This window comes from Zosterops lateralis (assembly GCF_965231275.1).
Source record: "Zosterops lateralis genome assembly, chromosome: 13".
NCBI classification, from domain to species: domain Eukaryota; kingdom Metazoa; phylum Chordata; class Aves; order Passeriformes; family Zosteropidae; genus Zosterops; species Zosterops lateralis.
The window spans coordinates 13,135,250-13,155,009 of record NC_139773.1 but is presented as its reverse complement, the minus strand read 5'-3'; the positions used below and the strand labels follow the sequence as shown (position 1 = coordinate 13,155,009).

Genomic DNA, 19,760 nt, shown 5'->3' with positions numbered 1-19,760 from the left:
GGGCTGGGTACCAGTGAGGATGTGCTGGCAGCAATCACCCACACAGGGCTGGTTTGACACAGCCCAAAGAGATCTGCATCTTCATCCCAGGCTCAGGGGATGGCACATGTGCCACCCAAGCTCATGGCTCTGCACTCATTTGCTCCTAAAGGTGCCCACCCTTCTGTAGGTCCAGACTGGAGAACAATGTTGCTAAATCAAGACATCCAGAAGCTGCTGCTGCTGTAGGCAGGAACCTCCCAGAGCCTTTTCCATGAGCTCCTCCAAGTCCAGCATTACAGGACTGGAGCTGTTTTTGTAGCCTCAGCTTTCAGCTCTGTCCCAGTTACAGCATGTACGTGTGCTAGTGCACACAGGAACCCCAGGCAGCATCCACAGCCCTAACACAGGCAAAAATATGCACAGCCACAGCCACCTCTTCAGGCCTAATACCTGGCAGGACCAGGCAAGCTTGCAGCCCTGAGAACACCTCTTGTGAGTCCCCAAAAAGCAAGAACCCAACCTAGAGGTCCTCAGGAGGAGCTTCCTCATTCATCCCACAGCTTCTACCCAAAGACTACAGTGTCTGCACTGGGCCCAATCTTTTCAGATGTCTCATGTGTTGTCATCTGTGGGTTAAAAGATGTGCAAATAAGTAAATAGGTGCAGTGGTAATGAGCCAAGGTTTCGATCTGTGAAGGTGAGAGCACAGCAGCATCTGCCAATATGAAGGAAGCACCCGTTTCTATAAATATTGAAATCCGGTAATTATCATCATTAGAACTAGTTGTGATTTAGCCATAGCTCAATCCCAACAAGTAAGAATGGCATTTATTTGCCACAATTAGAACAGCTAAAAATACCTCCCAAACTTTGCCTGGTTCAGCCCCATCCCAGCAGGCTCAGCTCTGGGCAGGGAGAAATGCAAAGCAGGGGAGATCTTGAAGGGCCATGCAGGGCTGGAGAAACCCTGTGGTCTCACAGGGAGACCAGGACACCAACACAAGGCCACCCCGGACACCAACACAAGGCCACCCCATCTTCTAGGAGCCCTTCACGGAAGCTCTGCTCCATGGCTTTCTCCCCAGCTCTGGTTCATCCCACCCAATTCCTGCTCCACCACACTGACTCACAAGGGTGGCTGTTCCCTATGCAAGGCAACATTCCCTCTAGCAAGCAACATTAACCATACCAAAAATTTCTTTTCAGTTGTATCAAAAGGCACAGATTTGCTTTAAAAGGCAAGCAGAAAAGCCTGGCTCAACCAAGCCATCCCACTGGCAGTGGGGGACAATAGTACTGGTAGCACCTACGTGATCCAAACCAGCCATTGCTGACAGCCAGGGGTTTCCTCATCTTGTGGGAACCTTGCAGTTATACCAAGAGTTTCCACACACTCAGCATCCCTCCCAGGCCCCAGCTGAGTGCTGAAGTACTCCTAGAGCTCAGCATGCTGGACAGCTTCATGGATGAACCTCCTGGAAAAACTCATCCTTCCCTGTTTCTACAGACAAGTCCTCACACAAAATCCTGTGCCTAGCATCAAGCTGTCCTGTCCTTCCTCTGCAAAGTGACCAGAGGGTCATCGCCTTTCCAGAAGGTTTAAACATGAAGGGATTGGGGGACACATCTGCATTCCAGCTTCCACCAGCAGTTTTCCCAATGATAAATAAATGCCTGTGAAGTGCAGATAAATATCACAGGAGGCAGCACCTCAAAGCAGCCACAATCAACTCTCAGCTTCCCATCCAAGTCCACAATCCAGGAAAAAAAATCCCCATCTACTGACACAAATCACCCAGAGCCATCTCCTCGTGCATGTTCCAAGGCTCAAGATTTTCCCTGAGGAAACGTGCCCAGCTCCCCCAGCCAGGGATGTTCTTTCTGACAGTCACGGTGAATATTCTCCCTGCTGATCCGATCATATCTGGAAAGGGCCGTGAAATGGGAGCTCAGCCAGGCTCTGCTGCTGTGTGGGGGCGAAGGCACTGAGGTGCTGCTCCCTGCCAGGTCCCAAATGTCCATCCCAGCCCCACTGGCCTCCACCTGCTCCTCCCTGAAATGCTTCCAGCCCTGGGATTTCTCAGCCTCCCTCCGCGGGTAATCCAACCCCTCTGATGCCTTTTTTCTCTGCTCTCTTTGCTTCTGAACTCTCTCCAATTTGTCAATATTCCCATAATAAGATGCCTTAAACTCAGACCACATTCCTGGTGGGGTTTTTTAATTATTATTTTGGGGTTTTCTGTTGTTTTGCTTTGCATTTTTTTCAGTGAGAATAGCCAGGTTGTAGCTCTGCTCCCACAGCTCCCCCTCTCCCCAAACACAGCCCATCACTATTAGTTTAGGGCCCTAAGCCAGTTCTCAGTCCATTTGGCAGTGTCCTATCCAAGGCAAACTGAACTAATTTTGAGAGTAAGATTTGGTGAGACACTATATCAAATGCTTTGCTAAATCCAAATATATTAGGATTTCCACGTTCTGCTCAGCCACTAATTTTGTGATTCCATCAAAAAGAAAAAGCAATCAGGTTTGTCTGGCAAGATTTATTCTTTCTAAATCCCTGCTGTTATTGCTCATGCTTTCCTTATCCTCTAGTGCTTCACTTTCTTAATACTGCAGGACTGGAAGCGTTTGCTGGAAATTTATTTTTGCTATTTATATGGATTTTGAAAATCTGCCTCTGCTCTCCTCCGCTGCCCCCTGCCTTTCCCACTGCTGTTTAGCATCCCTGTGCTCCCATCGAGCACATTATCTCCTCCTCCCAAAGGCAGAGCACGGCAGCATCATAAGCCCAGTGTTAATACACAGCTCAGACATAAGGCACTGGAGAAAAACAAATTAAAAAAAAAAAAAAAAAAAAAGTTTGGCAGCGGGAGAAAGGTCTAAAGGAAACACCCAGCTGGGTCAAGCCCAGGTCCATTGCAGAGCACCACCAACAGTTAATATTAATGCCTGACTCAGCCATGCTGAGCATCTCCACATTTTTCTTGCAAATTTTCTGGCAGCCACACTCAGGGTGATCAGGGAGATTTGAGCCACAAGTGACACAGGTCGGTGCCTTTCCAGGGGACACACATAGTCCATGCTGGGTCAGGGCCAGCAGTTCTGTAAACCAAACCCTGAACCATTCAAGCAGCTGAGGAGCTCCTCCGGGCCTGGGACTTGCAGAGAAAGGTCAGGAAAGGCTGCTCTCTCCTGCTCTGGGCTGGAACCCCAAATTCCCACTCATACCTTGAGGACTGAGGTACTCAGAAAGCCACATCACAAGGCACTCAGATCTCTTGCAACTTTTTCCTCCCCAGTGAGCCAAGCAGAACCCTCTAAATCCTGTGTTCACAGAGCAGCTTTGCAGACAGCACCATCCCAAAACACTCCCATGGGTGACACCATCCCAACTCTGACTGTTCACCCACTGCTCTGTACCCCACTGACCTCCATGGGAGCAGGGCAGAGCTGCTCCTGCATTTCGGGCTATCACTCACTCCTGCTCATGAGAAGGAAAAAGGCAGCTGTGTTGCAGTGTCTGCTCACCAGAGTTTAGAAAGACTCAGTAATCTGTGCACCAAATGAACCTGCCTGGGTGCCAGCTGCCTGCACACCCTGGGGACACCCCAGCCAGGCACAGCAGAGCAGCAGCACTTCCAGCCTGTGCCGAGGACAAGCCATGAGCTCCAGACACAGCCTTTCCCACAGACACTGACACCTCCCCTGGCACATCCTAACACACCCTGGTCATGGCACTGAGCTGTTGTTTGGCTTCCCACACCTCCATCAGGTCAGGTCTCTGACAGACATTTTGCCTGAGCTCCTACATGCTTTTTCAGGGGGAAAAAAAGACACAGCATGGTCATCTCAGCAACTCAAGACTCAGAAACGGGGCACCAGCATCCAGCAGAAGCCCAGATGACAATTCTCCATTTCACAAGGGACCTCGCTGCCCACAGCTCCTTCAGTGCCCACTGAAGGGAGCTTACACAGGGGCATGTGAAGCTGAGCTATGGCATGACCCCAAGCACTCAAAGGATAAAAGGATATTTTCTCTTCACTCCAGCTATTTTTACATCTCAGAAACGTGTCCTGGGGGAGCAGCCATCCCCAGGAGCCCTGCTGAGGGCTGGGATACCAACACCCTCCAGTTTACAGCCAGCTGGCTGCAGCCCAGCTGAAGATGACAGCCCAGCCCTGCTTGCTGCGCAAGGATGACCTTCCTGCAGGCAGCCAGGCAAAATGTCCTCCACCAGCTCCCACTGGCAAAGAGCTGGTGGGAAAGATGGACCCATTCTGGGACAGCTGCCCTCCATCAGCCCATCCATTCCCCCAGCCTCACCAAGGCTCAGGATTTACAGCATGGGCAGAGCAAGGGGGTCGGCAGCGGAAAACTAATGGGGACAGAGGATTTACAAGGAAGGGCTGGATTCAGGGGAGGCAGAGCAAAGCAGAGGGTGATTTACAGGGTCAGCAGCAATTTACACAGCAGGTAGCACAGGAGAGGCAAGGATTTACAGGGGCAGGGGAGAAGTGCATTTTATGGGCCTTTATTAGGAAATGAGCATCTCCTTCCCCTGACCGCCATGACCTGGGGAGGGATGTGGGAGCTGATGGAGCTCCAAGCAGCCTCCCCCTTGTTCTGGAGGTCACAGACAGGCCATCATGGGGAACCAGCCCTATCCCAGCATGGCTGCACACTGCAGCTGCTTTCTGCTTGGCCACAACAGCCTCTGGGTCATTCCAGTGTGTCCTTGTCCCACCACTGCCCCAGGGCAGTGTTCCAAGGGCAGCCTTGGTGGTCGGTGCCTCCAGGGAGGCTACAAACAAACCCTCAGACATCTCCTCCTAGAGCTGGGGGCCCTTCCTTCCTCCTGGCAAGCCCCACAGTCCCTCCCTGGTTTCTCTCCCTGCCAAGGCTCCTCCTGCTGCCGGGACAGAGCTGCCAGGCTGGTGACAGGCAGGCAGGGTCATGGTCTGCTGTCCCTGCATCCCAGGGCCACCAGCACAGACACACACCAGTCACTTCACCCACCCTCCAGTCCCATTTTCCAGCTGCTTCTGGCACCCAGCAGGAGCCAGGGATTGAGGTCAGCCCCACACGTGTCACCCTGAGCACATCTCCTTGGGCAACCAGGCTCTTTCCCTGTTCCACAGCATCTTGCCCCCACTCCTGAATTGCAGCAGGGCTAGTGAGGGATGCACTCTTCAAGCATACAACACAAAATGTGAGGAGTGTTCAGCATGTTTGGGTTTCCAGATACCACAAATCTCCCAGTCCTGAGCTGGCAGGTGCCAGGCTGGGCACAGAGACACAAGGGTTACACCTGGCCTGCTCACACTGCACGTGAGGCAAGAAAAGGAAAGACATACACAGGAGAAGTTGTCCCAGCAAAGCAAGTCCACTATGTCGTGACATCACCACTTTGAAGCACAACACGGCTGGTCTCTGCCAGCCCAGGAGGTGACAGCTCAACTTAATGTCCAGGAGTGAGCCAGGACACACATCCTGCTGCCCCCCAGCTCTTCCCTGCCATTGCTTCCTGTCAGTGGTACAAGGCACAGGCTGCCCCTCCAGAAGTGACATTTGCAGCACATCATGGCCTGGGGAGCAAAGCTTCAGCCATGCCAGCAGGAGGGTGTCCCCAGGTGACATGCCAACCCACACCTTGCATGCTCCTACATTTACTCCCCAAAAAGAGGCTTGCACCACAAAAAGTGGAGACATTGATCCTAGAAGAGCCAAAAAATGGGAGAATTCACTCAGATATTTCATCTCAGTCTCATTCTCCAGACACTCCTCTATTTTGTAACAGATACATGAGGCCACATGCTAAACAAGTGCAATCCCTGCAGGATTGCAAACCCCAACCTCTTTGCAGCACTGGGCTGCTCAGCACAGGGGTGCAATTAGACTCACGCCACTAGCAGAGAGAGGGGTGGAGGGGAACAACTCCAAGCACTGACCACAGACACCCATGAAAGCATAGAGCACTGCCCAGCCCCTGCATGGCATAAAAGAGGTGAAAATAAAGTTGTGAGCAGCCTAGATGAAACAAGAGGAGTTCCTCTCAGCCTGGAGAGATGCAGCTTTTCAGCCCAGATAGGTCACACCGGGCAATATCCCAGTGTGTAGGAGCTCAGATAAGATCCCATCGTTTGCACGTGGGGACTCACTCGCAGCCCAGCTGATCCCACAGATCCTCAGCAGAGATACATGGGCAGCATCCCAAACAAGCTGGTCCCCTTATCCGTGTAAAACTTCCAGAGAGGAACAATAGTAACTCACATCATCACCAGAACCACAGACAGCAGCAACACCATTGCCCCCCTCCCGCCCCCCCAAAGTTTGACTAAAGCTCAGGAGTATCTTTGCTTTTATAAATCTCTGCCTTTTAATGATGGCTTCAAGGCTCAGAGAAAAAAAGGCCCATTAAACTCACTGAATAAGTTAATGGGGCAGAGAGAATCCATTTCAAAGCCACCCCAGGCTATTTTCCTCTGGAGCTAAAGCCTGAATAAGCAAAAAGGAAAAATTAAAACTGTACAGTGCTTTGCCAATAAATAACCCCCAGTGTAATCTACTACCAGGCAGGCCTCCATTTGCAGAGATAATAGGATGCAGATCATCTGCAAACCACCTCCCCTTGCAGGGACCACCACCTTTTGATTGTAATTAGCTCTGCCGAGGCAGGAGCCTCCATCTCCTCCCCGTCCCCTTCCACCTGCTTGGGGCAGGAGGGAATGACACATCCTGTGGGAAATGCCAAAATCCAGCACTTGGCTCTGCAATTCCCCAACATCAATGCTCCAGGCACACACCCCTGCTCCTCTGTCGCATTTTTCCCAAGCCCTCCTGCCCCTTCCTCCCTGTCTTCTCCCCCTCCTTCACCAGAAGCACTGCGGGTCCATCCCTCACCCATCAACCAGAGCCCACACACAGCTGCTCCTCCCCAAACACTCAAACACTTAAAAAACAAGTGCATGTCCCAGAGAGGAGAAAAAAAAAATAAAAATCCCTGCTTGTAAATGTTGATCCCACTAGACGCAGTTTGTTTACTATTTAATATTTAAAGATGTTAATTAAGCCTCCGAATAAATAAATCTTCTTTTGGAAGGCAGGGATCCTTCCCTTGGGGTCAGAACATGCTGGGTGCTGGGCAGTCTGCCTGGGGCTGGAGACAAGCCTGGGGCATGAGAATCCCGCCACCATCCCTCTTGGAAGGAAGGGCTTATTGGCAGCACCAGGCTGGGAGCATCAGACACCTCAGCCACCCAGCCCTGGAGGGGAGCACGGGCAGGACAAGGCACAGAGAGGAGGATTTCCAGGCAGGGGTGCCCACAGTGGTTCCTCTCAGCCCTGGGATGGGATCTCAGCTACAAGCCAGGAGCCAAGGGCTTGTGCTGGAGGATGTAGCCACACAGTGCTGGGGGCACACAGACACCAACACACAGCACCACAGCCCATCACACGCCAGCAGCCAGGGCTGCTCCAGCCACCAGCTGCAGACACTCACATCCCTCCCAACTGCCCAGAGCCAGGAGAGGGAACCCACACAGCTTCCTACCTGAGAGCATCCCTGTTCCAGCTCCTCGTCTCAAAACCAACATGCAGCATCTTGCAAGGAGCAGCGACTGCTGCCTCCCTCACACACAGCCCCAACATCTCCCAACATCCACAGCTCAGCTCTTCCACTCGATATATCTTCAGCCTCCTTAGGCTCTGCCTCTCCAGCTATATCCTGTACCTTGCCATTAACCCCCACGGTGCCAGCCCTGCAGGGCTCCTTGTTGCCCCTCCCTGCCCAGCCATCATCCCTGCACTGTGCAGATGCCCTCCATGCACTCCTCGGGCTCAGGCTTTGCTTTGATGTGCCCAAGGACACCCTTCAGCATCTGCCCCGACCTAAAATGAGGGGCACAACCCTTCCCAAGTGAGCTGCTCTGATGCTGATTTAGCTCCACGGTACACTGCCCTCTCCCCTGCAGAGTCTGGGACAGCCTGTGAGGATGGAAGCACTGATGTGTCTAGAACCCATGTGAGGCTCAAGAGAGGAAACAGTCCCCAGTAAGATTCAGCCTCTCTAAACCGGCACAAAGAGAGCCCCAGGAGAAAAGGATGCTCTCAGTAGGCCATGGAGCTGGGAACTCACACCATCCTTGACCCTGTGTCCCACTGAACTTTGCTTGCTCCACAGGCTGCTCACCAAGTGACTCAGGGGCTTTCACCTTACTTTTCCTGGGATTATATTCTGTCTGAGAGAGCACAGGCAAGACATGTGATAGACAAAGCCAGGATCCACCTCACTGCCCCAAGAACATTCATCCACATCATGGAGGAAAGAATTTTGTGGACAAGAGAGATTTTTCCAGCCACCGAAGTCAGAGAGCTCCCCACAGGCAATCCCATCTGTACTGGGAGGGACATAAGGGATGCCCAAGATGGCCTTGCCTGTCTGGGTTAGGAGCAGGCAGGAGGAGGGCAGGCAGCACAAGGGAGCATTTGCACAGCTGGACCACAAACTGAAGAGCCAGGACTCCTTGTTCCCAGCCCAGGTCACTGCACAGCATTTCCATGGAGAGCATGGGATGGGGGATGAGGCCAGAGCTGCTCCAGGAGCAGAAGGAAAGTCAGCAGCTGCAGGCACCCAAGATCTCCCCCATGTGGTTTCATGTCCTGGCAGGGTCAGGAGTTAGAGCCTGGCATTTCTGCAGCTCAGCTGAGCATTCATATTCCTAATTTATCCTGGCAAAACCCTGAGCACACAGGGTCCTCAGCAGCTCAGATTCCCAGCATCTGTTTGAGCATTTCCACATGAACATTTCCTAGTGGGAACCTCATGGTGAGAACTAGTTAAGGGACAGCCTTGCACAACCCAGAAGGATGGGGGCTTCACCATGCTCACATCTGCTCCTACTCATTTCTCAGTCCTTCAGGGACAGCGCAGAGCTGCCAGCAAAGGCACCAGTGCCCTGTCCCCTTCCCAGCACAACTGAGCCCAGCACAGAGCTGTAGGAGAGCTGCAGACAAGAGGCTGCATGGGGGACAGCACTTGGAATCAGCCTCTCCCTGCATCCTTCCCTGGGATCCCAGGACTATTTAGTTGGCACTTCAACAAGGACTGTAGTCAAGAATAAGCACCCTGAGTTACACACGTGCCATCAAACTCACTTGGGAATCCTTCCTGACCTCTCTGCTCCACTGCTGGGAATTCTGTTTTTTAATTAAAAAGACAGGTTTTATTTAGGCAGACTGAAGCTGGGGATGATGTCACATGCAGGTACAGGAAGGGCACAGTCACTACCAGGCTCCATTATCCACCACACCAAAGCACTGTGTGGCAGCTGGAGGGAAGCTGGCTGTACACACAGCTCTGGCTTCTCCTGCTACAGCACATGAAAACAAGCTAAAAATACAGCACATATTTTCCCAATGCCACCCTTCCAGGCAAGCCAGGCCTCACACAGGGGGGAACAAGGGAAGTTCCCCAGTTCCTCGAGGTCTGGAAATCGGGTAGTACATGGAGGATAGAGATACCCAAGGACACAGCACAGCAGGGCTGGTGGAGGAGCCCTATGAGCTGGGCACTGATTCCAGTGCAGTGTTCCAAGGGGACTCCAGAGAGATTTTAATCCTCCTTTCTTCAACTGAAGTGAAGCCCAGGCCCTGAGCAGTATCATGGCTCTAACTCATGATCCATCACCCAATCCCCAACATACAGACCCCCAAATGTTGCCTCTGCCATGATGCTGAGGGTCCATTTGCTGTTGCATTCCAGGACCACAGGGTGTCACAGCCTTTCCATCATGCTGGCAGCTCTTGGCAATAGCCAGCAAGGAAATAACCAGCCCCACTTTGGCCCAGCTGTCAGGGAAAACATGGAGGATGTTACAGGGTCAAGGCCAGATTCCTGCCCTCACTCACCCTTGCTCTGTCTCACACCAGACTCTTCTCAGCCTTCCTCCCTTAGAGAAGGACATGTAGTCTCTTTAGCTCTCTGATCTCCATCCAGCCTCTGCAGCAGAGGTTTAATCAAAGGAGCAAAGAACATTTTACCTACTCTGAGGCCCTCAGAGACAGCTTTCAGTCTGTGCCCTCTTGTCTCTACCTCCAGGATTTCTCCATGGACTTCTCTCATGTCTGCTAAACCCAACAGGACCAATAGAACAGCCTTGTTTATCCCTCCCTCCATGCTTGGCCTCTCCCTAAACCCTGGCCAGTGCTGAGCTACAGGATCTCCATCCTCACTCTGCTCCTCGCAGGGCAGCTCCACCTCTGCTCTGTGCCTCAGCTTCCCCATCAGTAAAATGGACAGACCTATCAGAGGCTTCCCTGCAGGCTCACAGCCAGAAGCTGCTCACAGAGGGCAGGTCATGACCCCGACCAGGCCCAGCAACACCCCCTCACTGCCCCTGCTTTGGCCGGGTCAGTACCGTCCAAAAAGCTGCAAATCACCTCAATTCACAGCCAGGCTGGGGCTGTACCTTACAGCCCTGGTGGAAGAGCTGCGGGTACAGCTGTGAGCTGGGGATGCACTGGCCACATGCCCACGGAACAGCACAGAGAACAAAGCCATGACCCAGCCACACACTCGGCTCCAGGGGACCATCCAACACCAGCGAGTGCCCACACAGGGATGGGGATGCCGGGTTAGGGAGCACCTGAGAGCCCAAGAGGGGTCCGGCAGCACGGGCACCCAGAGCAAAGGCCTTTCAGTGTGACAGCGAGAAGGCGGTGACCCGGTCCCCGAGCCCTCGCAGCCCCCGCAGCCTCCGCAGCCCCGGTGCGGCTCCGAGCGGCCGTGCCCGCGCATCCTGCATCCCGCATCCCGCATCCTGCACCCCGCATCCCACATCCCGCATCCTGCACCCCGCATCCCGCATCCCGCATCCTGGAGCCGGGCTGTCTGCCGCTGCCGCTTGCCCTCTAGCGGCACAGCCGCCTTCAGACGGGAATAGCGGAGAGGATGAGCCGGGATGCGCCGGGCAGAGGAGCCGGGGCTGAGCGGGGCTCCGGCGGGGCACAGGGTGGAGGCTCAGCCGGGAATGTGGAACTGCTTTTTGTCAGCGCTCCTGCACCAACAGCCTCCACCCGGAGCTTCTCCTCTTTGGGGGATGGCGGGGACAGCCCCGTGGTGTTGGTGCTGCGTGTGTGATGCTCAGGGACCTGGAGAACCACTGAGGTGAGCGAGCTGCGGGTCCCCATCTCCTCGTGTGGGCACAAAGTGCTGCGATATCCAGTCACGGCACAAAGTGCAAGGAACTCACCCTCAGCACCTCCTGGACGGCAGCCTTGCTGTGCCCCCCTCGGTGCAGAGGGCAGAGCAAGAGGATTTGGGGGAGAGCAGAGCCCACAGGCTGCTGTCAAACACACCTGCTTAGGAAACACCGACACAACCCGTCGAAACCCCCTCTGCAGGAAACACTGAACTACTGCCATTCCACAGTGCCTGCTAATAACACTCCGAGTTACAAGCACTAGTAACACTCACTTTGGAAGGCTGGCAGGCTTAGGGCTTGGTTTATATCCCACTTGTCAGCAGCTCCCTAAATGGGATGCACCAAATCCAGCCATAAATTCCTGGATAACACTAAACAGTGGCTCTTCCCTGAGCAGGACAAGCCAGTGTGCCAGGGTGGCACTGGGAAGCATCACCAAGCTCAATCTACCTGCAGGGCTCCCCAAAGGTGAGCCCATGGGACACCTCAGGGATTTTTGAGGGGTTCACTGAGAGGGCCCAGCATTGCTGGGTGCATGGATGGTCACAGGGCTGTGGGAGACCTCGAGCAGCCTCATGCAGAAGCACATGAAGATGCTTTGCTTCACAGATGTGAGCTAACAACATAAAGCAGACCCAGAAAGCTTTCCCTGAGCCCTGCAAAAGCCCTTAGACAGGGGCAACACCTCTCTGAGTCTCCAAGGACAACAAGGCAGCTCCTTCCTCAGTCTTTTCTTCCTCCCATTAAACATCTGCCCTAGACTTGAAACACCTCTATCTCACCTCTCCAATTATAAGGAGACAAGGCATCAGCCAAAACTGATTTAGACCACCCCAAAACCTGCAGGACATGAGGACTTGAGAGATGTCATATGCACCCTGAAACCATCTGGGCCACCAGCTCCTCCTGCCAGTCCAGCAGCTCAGTCCCCATGTTTGGCTCAGAAAAAGTCTGAGAAGTGCTAGCAGGCACCAAAACTGTCTTCTTCCTGAAGAAATACCTGACATCACCTGTGCCCAGAAAGTGCCTCTCTCCAGGGCTGGTCAGCAGAGAGAAGGACAGTAAGAGCAGGGCAAGGAGCCAACAGCCAGCCCACAGGAAAGGGAGAGGATACAGACCAGTGCTCCTGGCTTAAATCACCTCTAGAGCATCAAGACCATGTATCTTAGCCCAACTCTTCATCCCAAATATCTCTGCATCCTTTTTCTGTCCTCAAAACTTGGTGCTGCACCCACCTCCCCCTTCCTAACATCCTTCAGGATAGATGCTCTGCATGAACAAGAGCAAATCCAAGATGGATTGAATTAGAGACCTTTTTGATCATCTCTGGAGCAGCCAAAGCCTCTGGGACCAGGAGATGGGAGGCTTTGGGAATGCAGAGCCTTTCATCTCTGGAGAGTCGTAGTACACAAGGCACACTGGGCACAACGTGTCTGATTCACAGAGAGGAGAAAACTTTGTGCCTGTTGTCTGAAGCAGAGCAGTCAATAATTTGAGCATCACAGCAGCCTTTCTCATTGGCTGTTTGGGTCACCAAAGCAAGTTCCGCTCCCTCCAGCCCTTCCAGGAGGAGCCCTGCCCTTTCTTTCTCGCCTCCTTCCCAGACACGGGCACTCCCTGTGCCTCAGCTCTCCCCACACCAGCAGGGAAGGGGTGCTGCTGGTGCTGCTGTGAGCACCCCCTCGCTCTCCCCCTCTCCACATGCTCCAGCTCCCGCGCAGCGAGTGGGGGCTGCCGCTCCCCCCACAGCTCCCAGCGCTGACGTGGCTCTCCCACCCCCGACCAGGCCCACGGCACGGAGAGGATGCTGTCATGGGCTGCTGGGACAGCCTGAGAGGGAAGGATGAAGGTGCTCTTCTTGTCTATGGAGGAGGGCAAGATGCCTCTTCTTGCCCCTGCCAGTGAGACCCAAAAATCCTGCATCCCATTGAGCTCCACAGTGAGCCACCTCCTCTGAATCCATCTCACCTTGCTGAGAGAAGCTACAAGCTACACAGATTATCCACCCATCCAGCCTATTTCACCATAAGAGCCCCCGTTCTCCCCTGGTGAGGCCGGGTAAAGAGAGAGCCTTTCTATACCGAGGACATCTCCCTACCTCGAGGGAGCCCAGGGGTGACACACACAGGGCCACCACCGCCTGCCTAGCAGCATCTCCGCAGTGCCATAGCAACAGCTGAGAAGTAGGGAGGCCCAGATGGCAAACTCCTCCGTCTGTCCTTCCCCACGCACGGTGCCGGCGCACGCAGGCGCTGCCCACGCTGCCAGCGGGGTGAGTCCCCTGCCCGGCCGCCCCTGGCACACCGAGCCCGCTGTCACCCCGGCACAAGGCAGCCCAGGCCAGCCCCGTGTGCTCTGCCAGCCTGTCCCCCCCGCAGGGCCGGGGCCGGGGACCCGCGGTGACAAACACGCCGGATGCTCAGCACGAGGGGGAGGAAGGGGTTCTGTGCCACAGGAGCTCCAGGATCAAAGTTCTGCCGGGGCATCTGGTCTGGCAATGGGTAAAGCCACATGTCACAGGGGTGAGGATGGGTTTGAGGGAAGCTGGAGCATCTCTGTAAGTCACACCTAGCTGGGAACACAGCAAAGGCCACCCAGGTGGACAGGAAAAGGGATGGCATGGACATATCCCAACCCCTTGGTGCTCTCCCCTAAATTGGAAGGGGGAAGTACAGATCAGGACTCCAAAGTGGAGCCATGTCAGCCAGGTCCAAGCTGGCTCTCTGGCAGCTCTCACATGGATCTGTGTGCAGGGTTGCAACCCAAAATCAGGTAAGTTTCTGGGCATGCTGGGAAAGGGCAGAGGGACACCAGCCAACACAAGTTACCCCTCATCCATCTCAGGGCAGGAGCTTCCTGCCTTTCCCCTGCCTCAGACTGACCTATCACCACCTGGATTTGCAATAAGGTTGTGTGTTACTGTCCCCTTCAGCCCAGCCAGGGCAGGAGCCACCCAACCCTGGCTTTTACCAAAAGGAGGATGTGTGGGAAGCCAGAAGCACCAGCAGCTGAAGCAAGGCCATTCCTCTGAAGGGTGCAACAAGAGGCTCAATGGTGGGCTGCCACACAGGGCTGGCCTGCCCCACCATCCTCCTTGGGCAGCACTACAGGCTGGGGGTCCCCTGTTCCTCTTCTGTTGTGCTCACCTCACAGGGTCTCATCAGACACTGAGAAGTGATATAACCCAAAGCTCCTGATGGCTCAGCCCCCAGTGCTGGGTTGGGGTGGGCTGGCATGGAGGGGTCTTGCCCCAGCTCAAGGGGGTAACATGGACAAGCCCTCCAAGATGGCTCATACTGTTTTTTAAAGCCAGCTCTCTGAACGTACTCTGGCAGTCTTTCATCAGCAACATTCAAGCCCTGATTTGGAAGCTGAGCTCTCTTTTGGACGTGAATAAGGCTCTGCCTGGTCGCAGGGTTGTTTCACCACCCCACACTCCATTTGCTTTTTCACCAGCAACAAGATGGAGCAGCGACCACCACCTTCCCCAGGGCCTGTGGGGAGGTTCCAGCTGTGGCACTGCATCCTGTCCCTCAGCCACTGGGACAGGACTGAGCCTCCCCTGCTCGCCCTCAGCCCATGGCAGAAGGTGCTTTTGCCCACTGGCTGCCCACAAGCTGCCTAACGAGGCCAAGTCCCCGGTGAGCATGGCAGGCAGGGGGAAAACACTGCTCCTTGCCCAGCTGAATCAGCCTCACATGCCAGCAGTGATTCAGCGATGACCAGGCTGGGCTTCTAGGCACCCTCACCTCAGTGCCCATGATGTCAGGGCTGGCAAGGAGAGGCCTGACATCAGCCTGGAAGGGTGCAGGACCTGATGCCTCCCACACAAGAGCATGAATGTGGTTCAACTCTGGCTCCCAGCAGTGACCCCTTTGCTGGGAAGTAAAAATCAACCCTTTGCTCCCATAAGCATCCCCTATAAACCACCACTACCTTCCCAGTAAGCACAGAGCCTTGTGGAAAGTTTTCATTCGTGCTCACTCAGCCCCTGAGAGCATTTTGGGGTTCACCCCAGCCCTGTGCCCCAGCCCTCCCAAGCCCAAAAAGGGAGGCACAGGTCCAGCAGCGATGCATGGGGTGAAGGAATATGCTTTGCTCAGTGTGAAGCAGAGAGGAATATGAATTCCAGCAAAAACTGGCACCTTCTTCTCCTTCCCCAACTTAAGAGAAGCTCCTTTCCAAAAAAAAATACCCAATATCTGTTTCTGGAGTTGTCCATTTGGTTTGGGTTTTTTTTTTCCATTCCTTTTTACGGACTGCTTATCAGCATTTTTCATTTTCAAAGCAGTAAAGACATTTTCTGGGCACAAAGCACTCGTGTAATACTACCTCTCACAGCAGTTCAGATGTCTGTGCATCTGACAACGCACAGTCGCTCACGCTGGTGCCTTCCAAACCCTTCCCAGCCTTTCCTGTTGCTCCCTGGCCCTCGAAGGGTTAAAACTAAACCACAACAAACAGCGAGCACAGGGAAAAAAAAATCACGAGTTTCTCCGACTTCCCCAGCATCACCCTCATCCCTCCAGCATCACAGGGAAAACACTCCAGCACCACGACGCAGGATAAATATGGGGCAATTGGAAGTGGAGTGTTGCATTAGCTCCCCCCATTTACTTTCCCCGTTCCTGCTGTTTTTTATGGAGGTTTTCTGGCAAGGGGAAGGCAGGGCTGGGGATTCAGGGTCAGTGACCTGCTGAAAACCTGCTTGGGCACCGCAGGAACCTGTAAGCAAGCGGGGAAAGCAGCTCCCGTCATCTTTACCCAGCAAAGGTGATGAGCAGAGCTGCGAAAGAGGCACTGCAATTACTCCATGGCTCTGCTGCAATTGCACTGTGACCAAATAAAACAGCCTCAGGAAGAGACCCAGAGCCCTCTCCCTCCATGCAACCGTGCCATCGAGGTGAATAAATAAATAAATAAATAAATAACCCTCCATTACTCATTTCAAACCTTGCTGCATTTAACTGCCAGAATAAAGGATTCCACCTCTTCTCTGCTCAACTCCCACTGGCAACTTGCTCTGGGGGCTACATTTCCCTAAATGCTCACATTTCAATTAGCATTAGAATAATGAAATGGCTCAGAGTTCATCTCACCCAAAAATGTACTGGAAAATAAAGAGCAGAGATTGGAAGCAATGAGGAATTTTTTTTTTTTTTTTTTCACACACACACAGAGCATGATGGATTCAGGAGAAGGAAATATATTCCTTTCTCGACTCCACACTGATGAGATTAACATGGGCTTTGCTAACTGCCTCTCCAAACAAGGATAATGCAACTTCAAGTTGATTTTCCAGATAAACAAGCATGCAAACAAACGCAAAGTGCTCAACTAAAAATATCTCGCTGCTCCGATGCTTCTCCCCACCGCCACCACCCCGAACCCAAAACGCACAAATCCTATCGCGGCACCACGACGAGTTACAAAATTATAACAATGTGAATCAAATAAGCTACTTAAGGGACATCTCGCTGTCTTATTTTTTTTTTTCCTCCTCTTAAAAATGCGAAACCACAGATCCCCAGATACACTCAGCCAGGGCAGGGAAGGGAGCATTTTCTGATGCGGGGATGTAAAAAATTATGACATTTTAACTGGATACAAAGTCTCAAGAAAGAAAAAACAGCTCAGAACTTGCTTTTCTTGCCCAATTTGGGTAAATATGTGGCGGTGTGTGGCTGTGGCGTCCCCGTTCCCCTTGCAGAAGCAAACAGTTAAAGGAAGCAGCAGCTTTAGCATCTTTGCCTGCTGCTCTCTTCTCCTGCTAAGGAATCAGATCTCATTTACTTTATTCCTCTTAAGCCTTGGCCAAACTGTTGCTGGGCTTTTTATGGGGGGTTTTTCTTGGCAGGGGGAGGATGGGGTAAAGGAAAAGCCAGATCTGCATCCTCTGCCCGGGGAGTGGGGCTGAGCCCAGACAGTGCAGCGATGCCGGGGGCACCTGAGCCCCGCACGGGCAGCCCAGCCCAGCCCGCACCCTGCCGCGGGAGGGAGGGAGGGGGAGCCCTGGGGGACCCCCACTTACATGGAAGTGATGTTCCTTGAGATGTCCGTGATATTGATGCTCGTGTTGCCATTGCTGCTGCCTGAATCCTGCCCTTCCAAGAGAGGGAAGAGGTTCCCATCATCCGGCTTCTTGCAATTGATGTCTGTCTTGCTGCAAAGACAATTAGCAGGGCAAGCCAGCACCGAAAGCAGATAGTCTCCCCAAATGCTCCAGAGCAAAAATACCCTCCAGAAAGTGCACTTGGTAGGGCAAAGAGAGACATCCATCTCCGATTGCTGCTTCTAAAAAAGAGGAGGAGGAGGAAAGGGGGGATGGAGGGAGGGGAAGGGGGGGAAAAAGGGGGAAGGAAACAAAGACAGAGGGAGGAAAAAGAAAAAAAAAAAAAAAGCCAAAAAAAAAAAAAAAAAAACCAAAACAACAACAACAAAACCTCAAGCGATCAGCTGCAAAAATCCTCCAGCAGATGAAATCATGCTGGCAGCTGGCTGGGAGAGGCTGTAATTCCCGCTAGGGCAGCGGCCGCGGCCGCGGGCGGGGATGGATGCATGCCGGCCCGGCCGCCCGCCGCTCCCGCAGCCGCTCCGGAGGATCGCAACGGGAGGCTGGGGAGGGAGGGATGGGAGGGGAGGGAGGGAGGGAGAGAGAGAGAAGCAGCCGGGAAAAATAAATAAATAACAAAAACGGTGCGAAAGTCACCAAGTCCCACCTACTGGGCAGAATTAAAATTGACACACCTGCAAAAAAAACAGACAGAGGGAGAGGAGGGGGCGATCTCCCCTTCCCATCTCTTCCCTCCCCCGGCCTGGCCAGCCCTGCTGCGGCGGGCACAAAAAGCAGGGGAGGAGGAGGAGGAGGAAGAGGAGGAGGAAGGCTTGCAAAGAGAACCGGGCTCCGCAATAAAAAGGATTCCCCACCCCCCTCCCTCTCCGCTAAAATCAGTGTAGGAGGAGGGGGGGGAGAGAGGGGAAAAACCCCACTGCTGGAGCCCAGCTCAGCCCCGGGAGCGGAGGAAAAGTTGAAGCTGGGGTTAAATTTGTGGTGGGGGAGAGCAGAGGGGCTCTGGCTCGGCTCCTGCTTTCTCAAGCTCTTTTGGAGGACGATGCTGCCTTTCGCTTGGTTGTTGGGTGGGTTTTCCCCCCCTCCTCCCCCAACCCGGACATAAGGGTGGAGAGGAAAGAGAGATTAAACTGAACTGGAAGAGAATAAAAGCCAGTGTGGATTACAGCAATTTAATTTTTTTCTTCTTCTTCTTCTTCTTTGGAGGATCCTAGCGAGAGGCAGATCAGACGGCTGGGTGTGAAAAAAGCGACTGAAGAGCACCCAGGAAGGACTTTCTAGAAAAGATGCAAAAACCCCCCCATCCCCTAAAAAATGCATTGGGGACCCAGCCGGCTGCCGGGAAGTGCAGGTAGGAGCACCCGGGGTCGGGGCTCCCGTCCTCCCTCCCCTGGCTTCCCCCTTCCCTCCTGCAGCAGATTCTGCAATCAGACATGCAAAAAAAAAAAAAAAAAAAAAAAAAAAAAAAAAAAAAAAAAAAAAAAAATCCTGAAAGAGGAAGACTGAAGTGTTGAAAAGGCTGAGCTCAGAGCGCCGAAATGGCATCAGGAGAGCAGTGAGTGCGAGCTGAACAGCAGAGCGAATTAAGATGCATGGTGCATTTTTGGCAAGCACAAACCCAAGCAGATCAGAGCTCTGCTTAATTTGCTCTGCTTTTCCACAGCGCTTTTCTGCATGCCTTTTTTTTTTTTTTTTTTCCTCCTCTCTCCCCAATAGTTTCATGTCTCTGCTCCTCTGCACAGAGACACAGCAATAAAGGGATGGTGCTGCAGGCAGGAGCACGGGCAAAGGGAGGAATTACAGGTGTAGGACTCCACATATTTCAAGGGTCTACTTCTGCCAGGCACAGGGCTTTGCACAAGGAGAGAGAGACAGCACTGGCTGAGCCAACACCTTCAGACTCCGTTACACACCCAGAATCATCCTGCTCCAGAAGGGGCAACAGGATTTGAAGGGAAAGAAGGAAAAAACACTCCAGCACACTGAGAGGATTTGCAACTGGGATTCATGCACCCATGGCCCTCTGCAGGGAGCTTGTCCCAGTGGGACACAGGCAGGGCTCCTGCTCGGGCAAATCCTCACCCACTGCTGCCCAGCCACATCAGAAGCCCTGGGAATGGCAGTGATGTGCAAGGGGCTGCTCATCCCAGGGCATCAGTCCTGCACCCACAGGGTCTTCTGGGGTGCCAGGCAGCTTCACCAGGGTTGCTCCTGCCAGGACTCCCCAGGGGAAGCAGCTCCATTGGGCTAGAGAAGAAATATCGAGGTGAGAGGGCTGTTTTCTCCCTGAGCCCCACCTCTTCTGAATTTCTGAATTTAAATACCTGAAGCAAAAGAGGTCACTGGAGTGCCTGGCACTGTAAGAAAGGGGAGAATTTTGTAGATTCCCACTCCCATGAGAAGCATCTCCCATCCGGAGGCACCACAGAGGAAAACACCCAGGTGTATTTTCTACTCCCTGCCTCAGTTTCCCCACCTGTATCAGAGAGGTGCCATTCTTGTGGCT

The 19,760-nt window shown here is 53.4% G+C and overlaps 1 protein-coding gene across 2 annotated transcripts in view; it reads right to left on the bottom strand.

The window, feature by feature from the left end:
• The window catches only part of NTRK3 (neurotrophic receptor tyrosine kinase 3), a 207,081-nt gene extending 189,269 nt beyond the window's left edge, over positions 1-17,812 (bottom strand). For both annotated transcript variants that reach the window (XM_083870824.1, XM_083870825.1), the window contains exon 1: positions 17,216-17,812. In XM_083870824.1, the coding sequence (XP_083726950.1) occupies positions 17,216-17,463 (248 nt within the window). In that variant the 5' untranslated portion in view covers positions 17,464-17,812. The remainder of the gene's footprint in view (positions 1-17,215) is intronic.
• Positions 17,813-19,760: the final 1,948 nt, after the last annotated feature.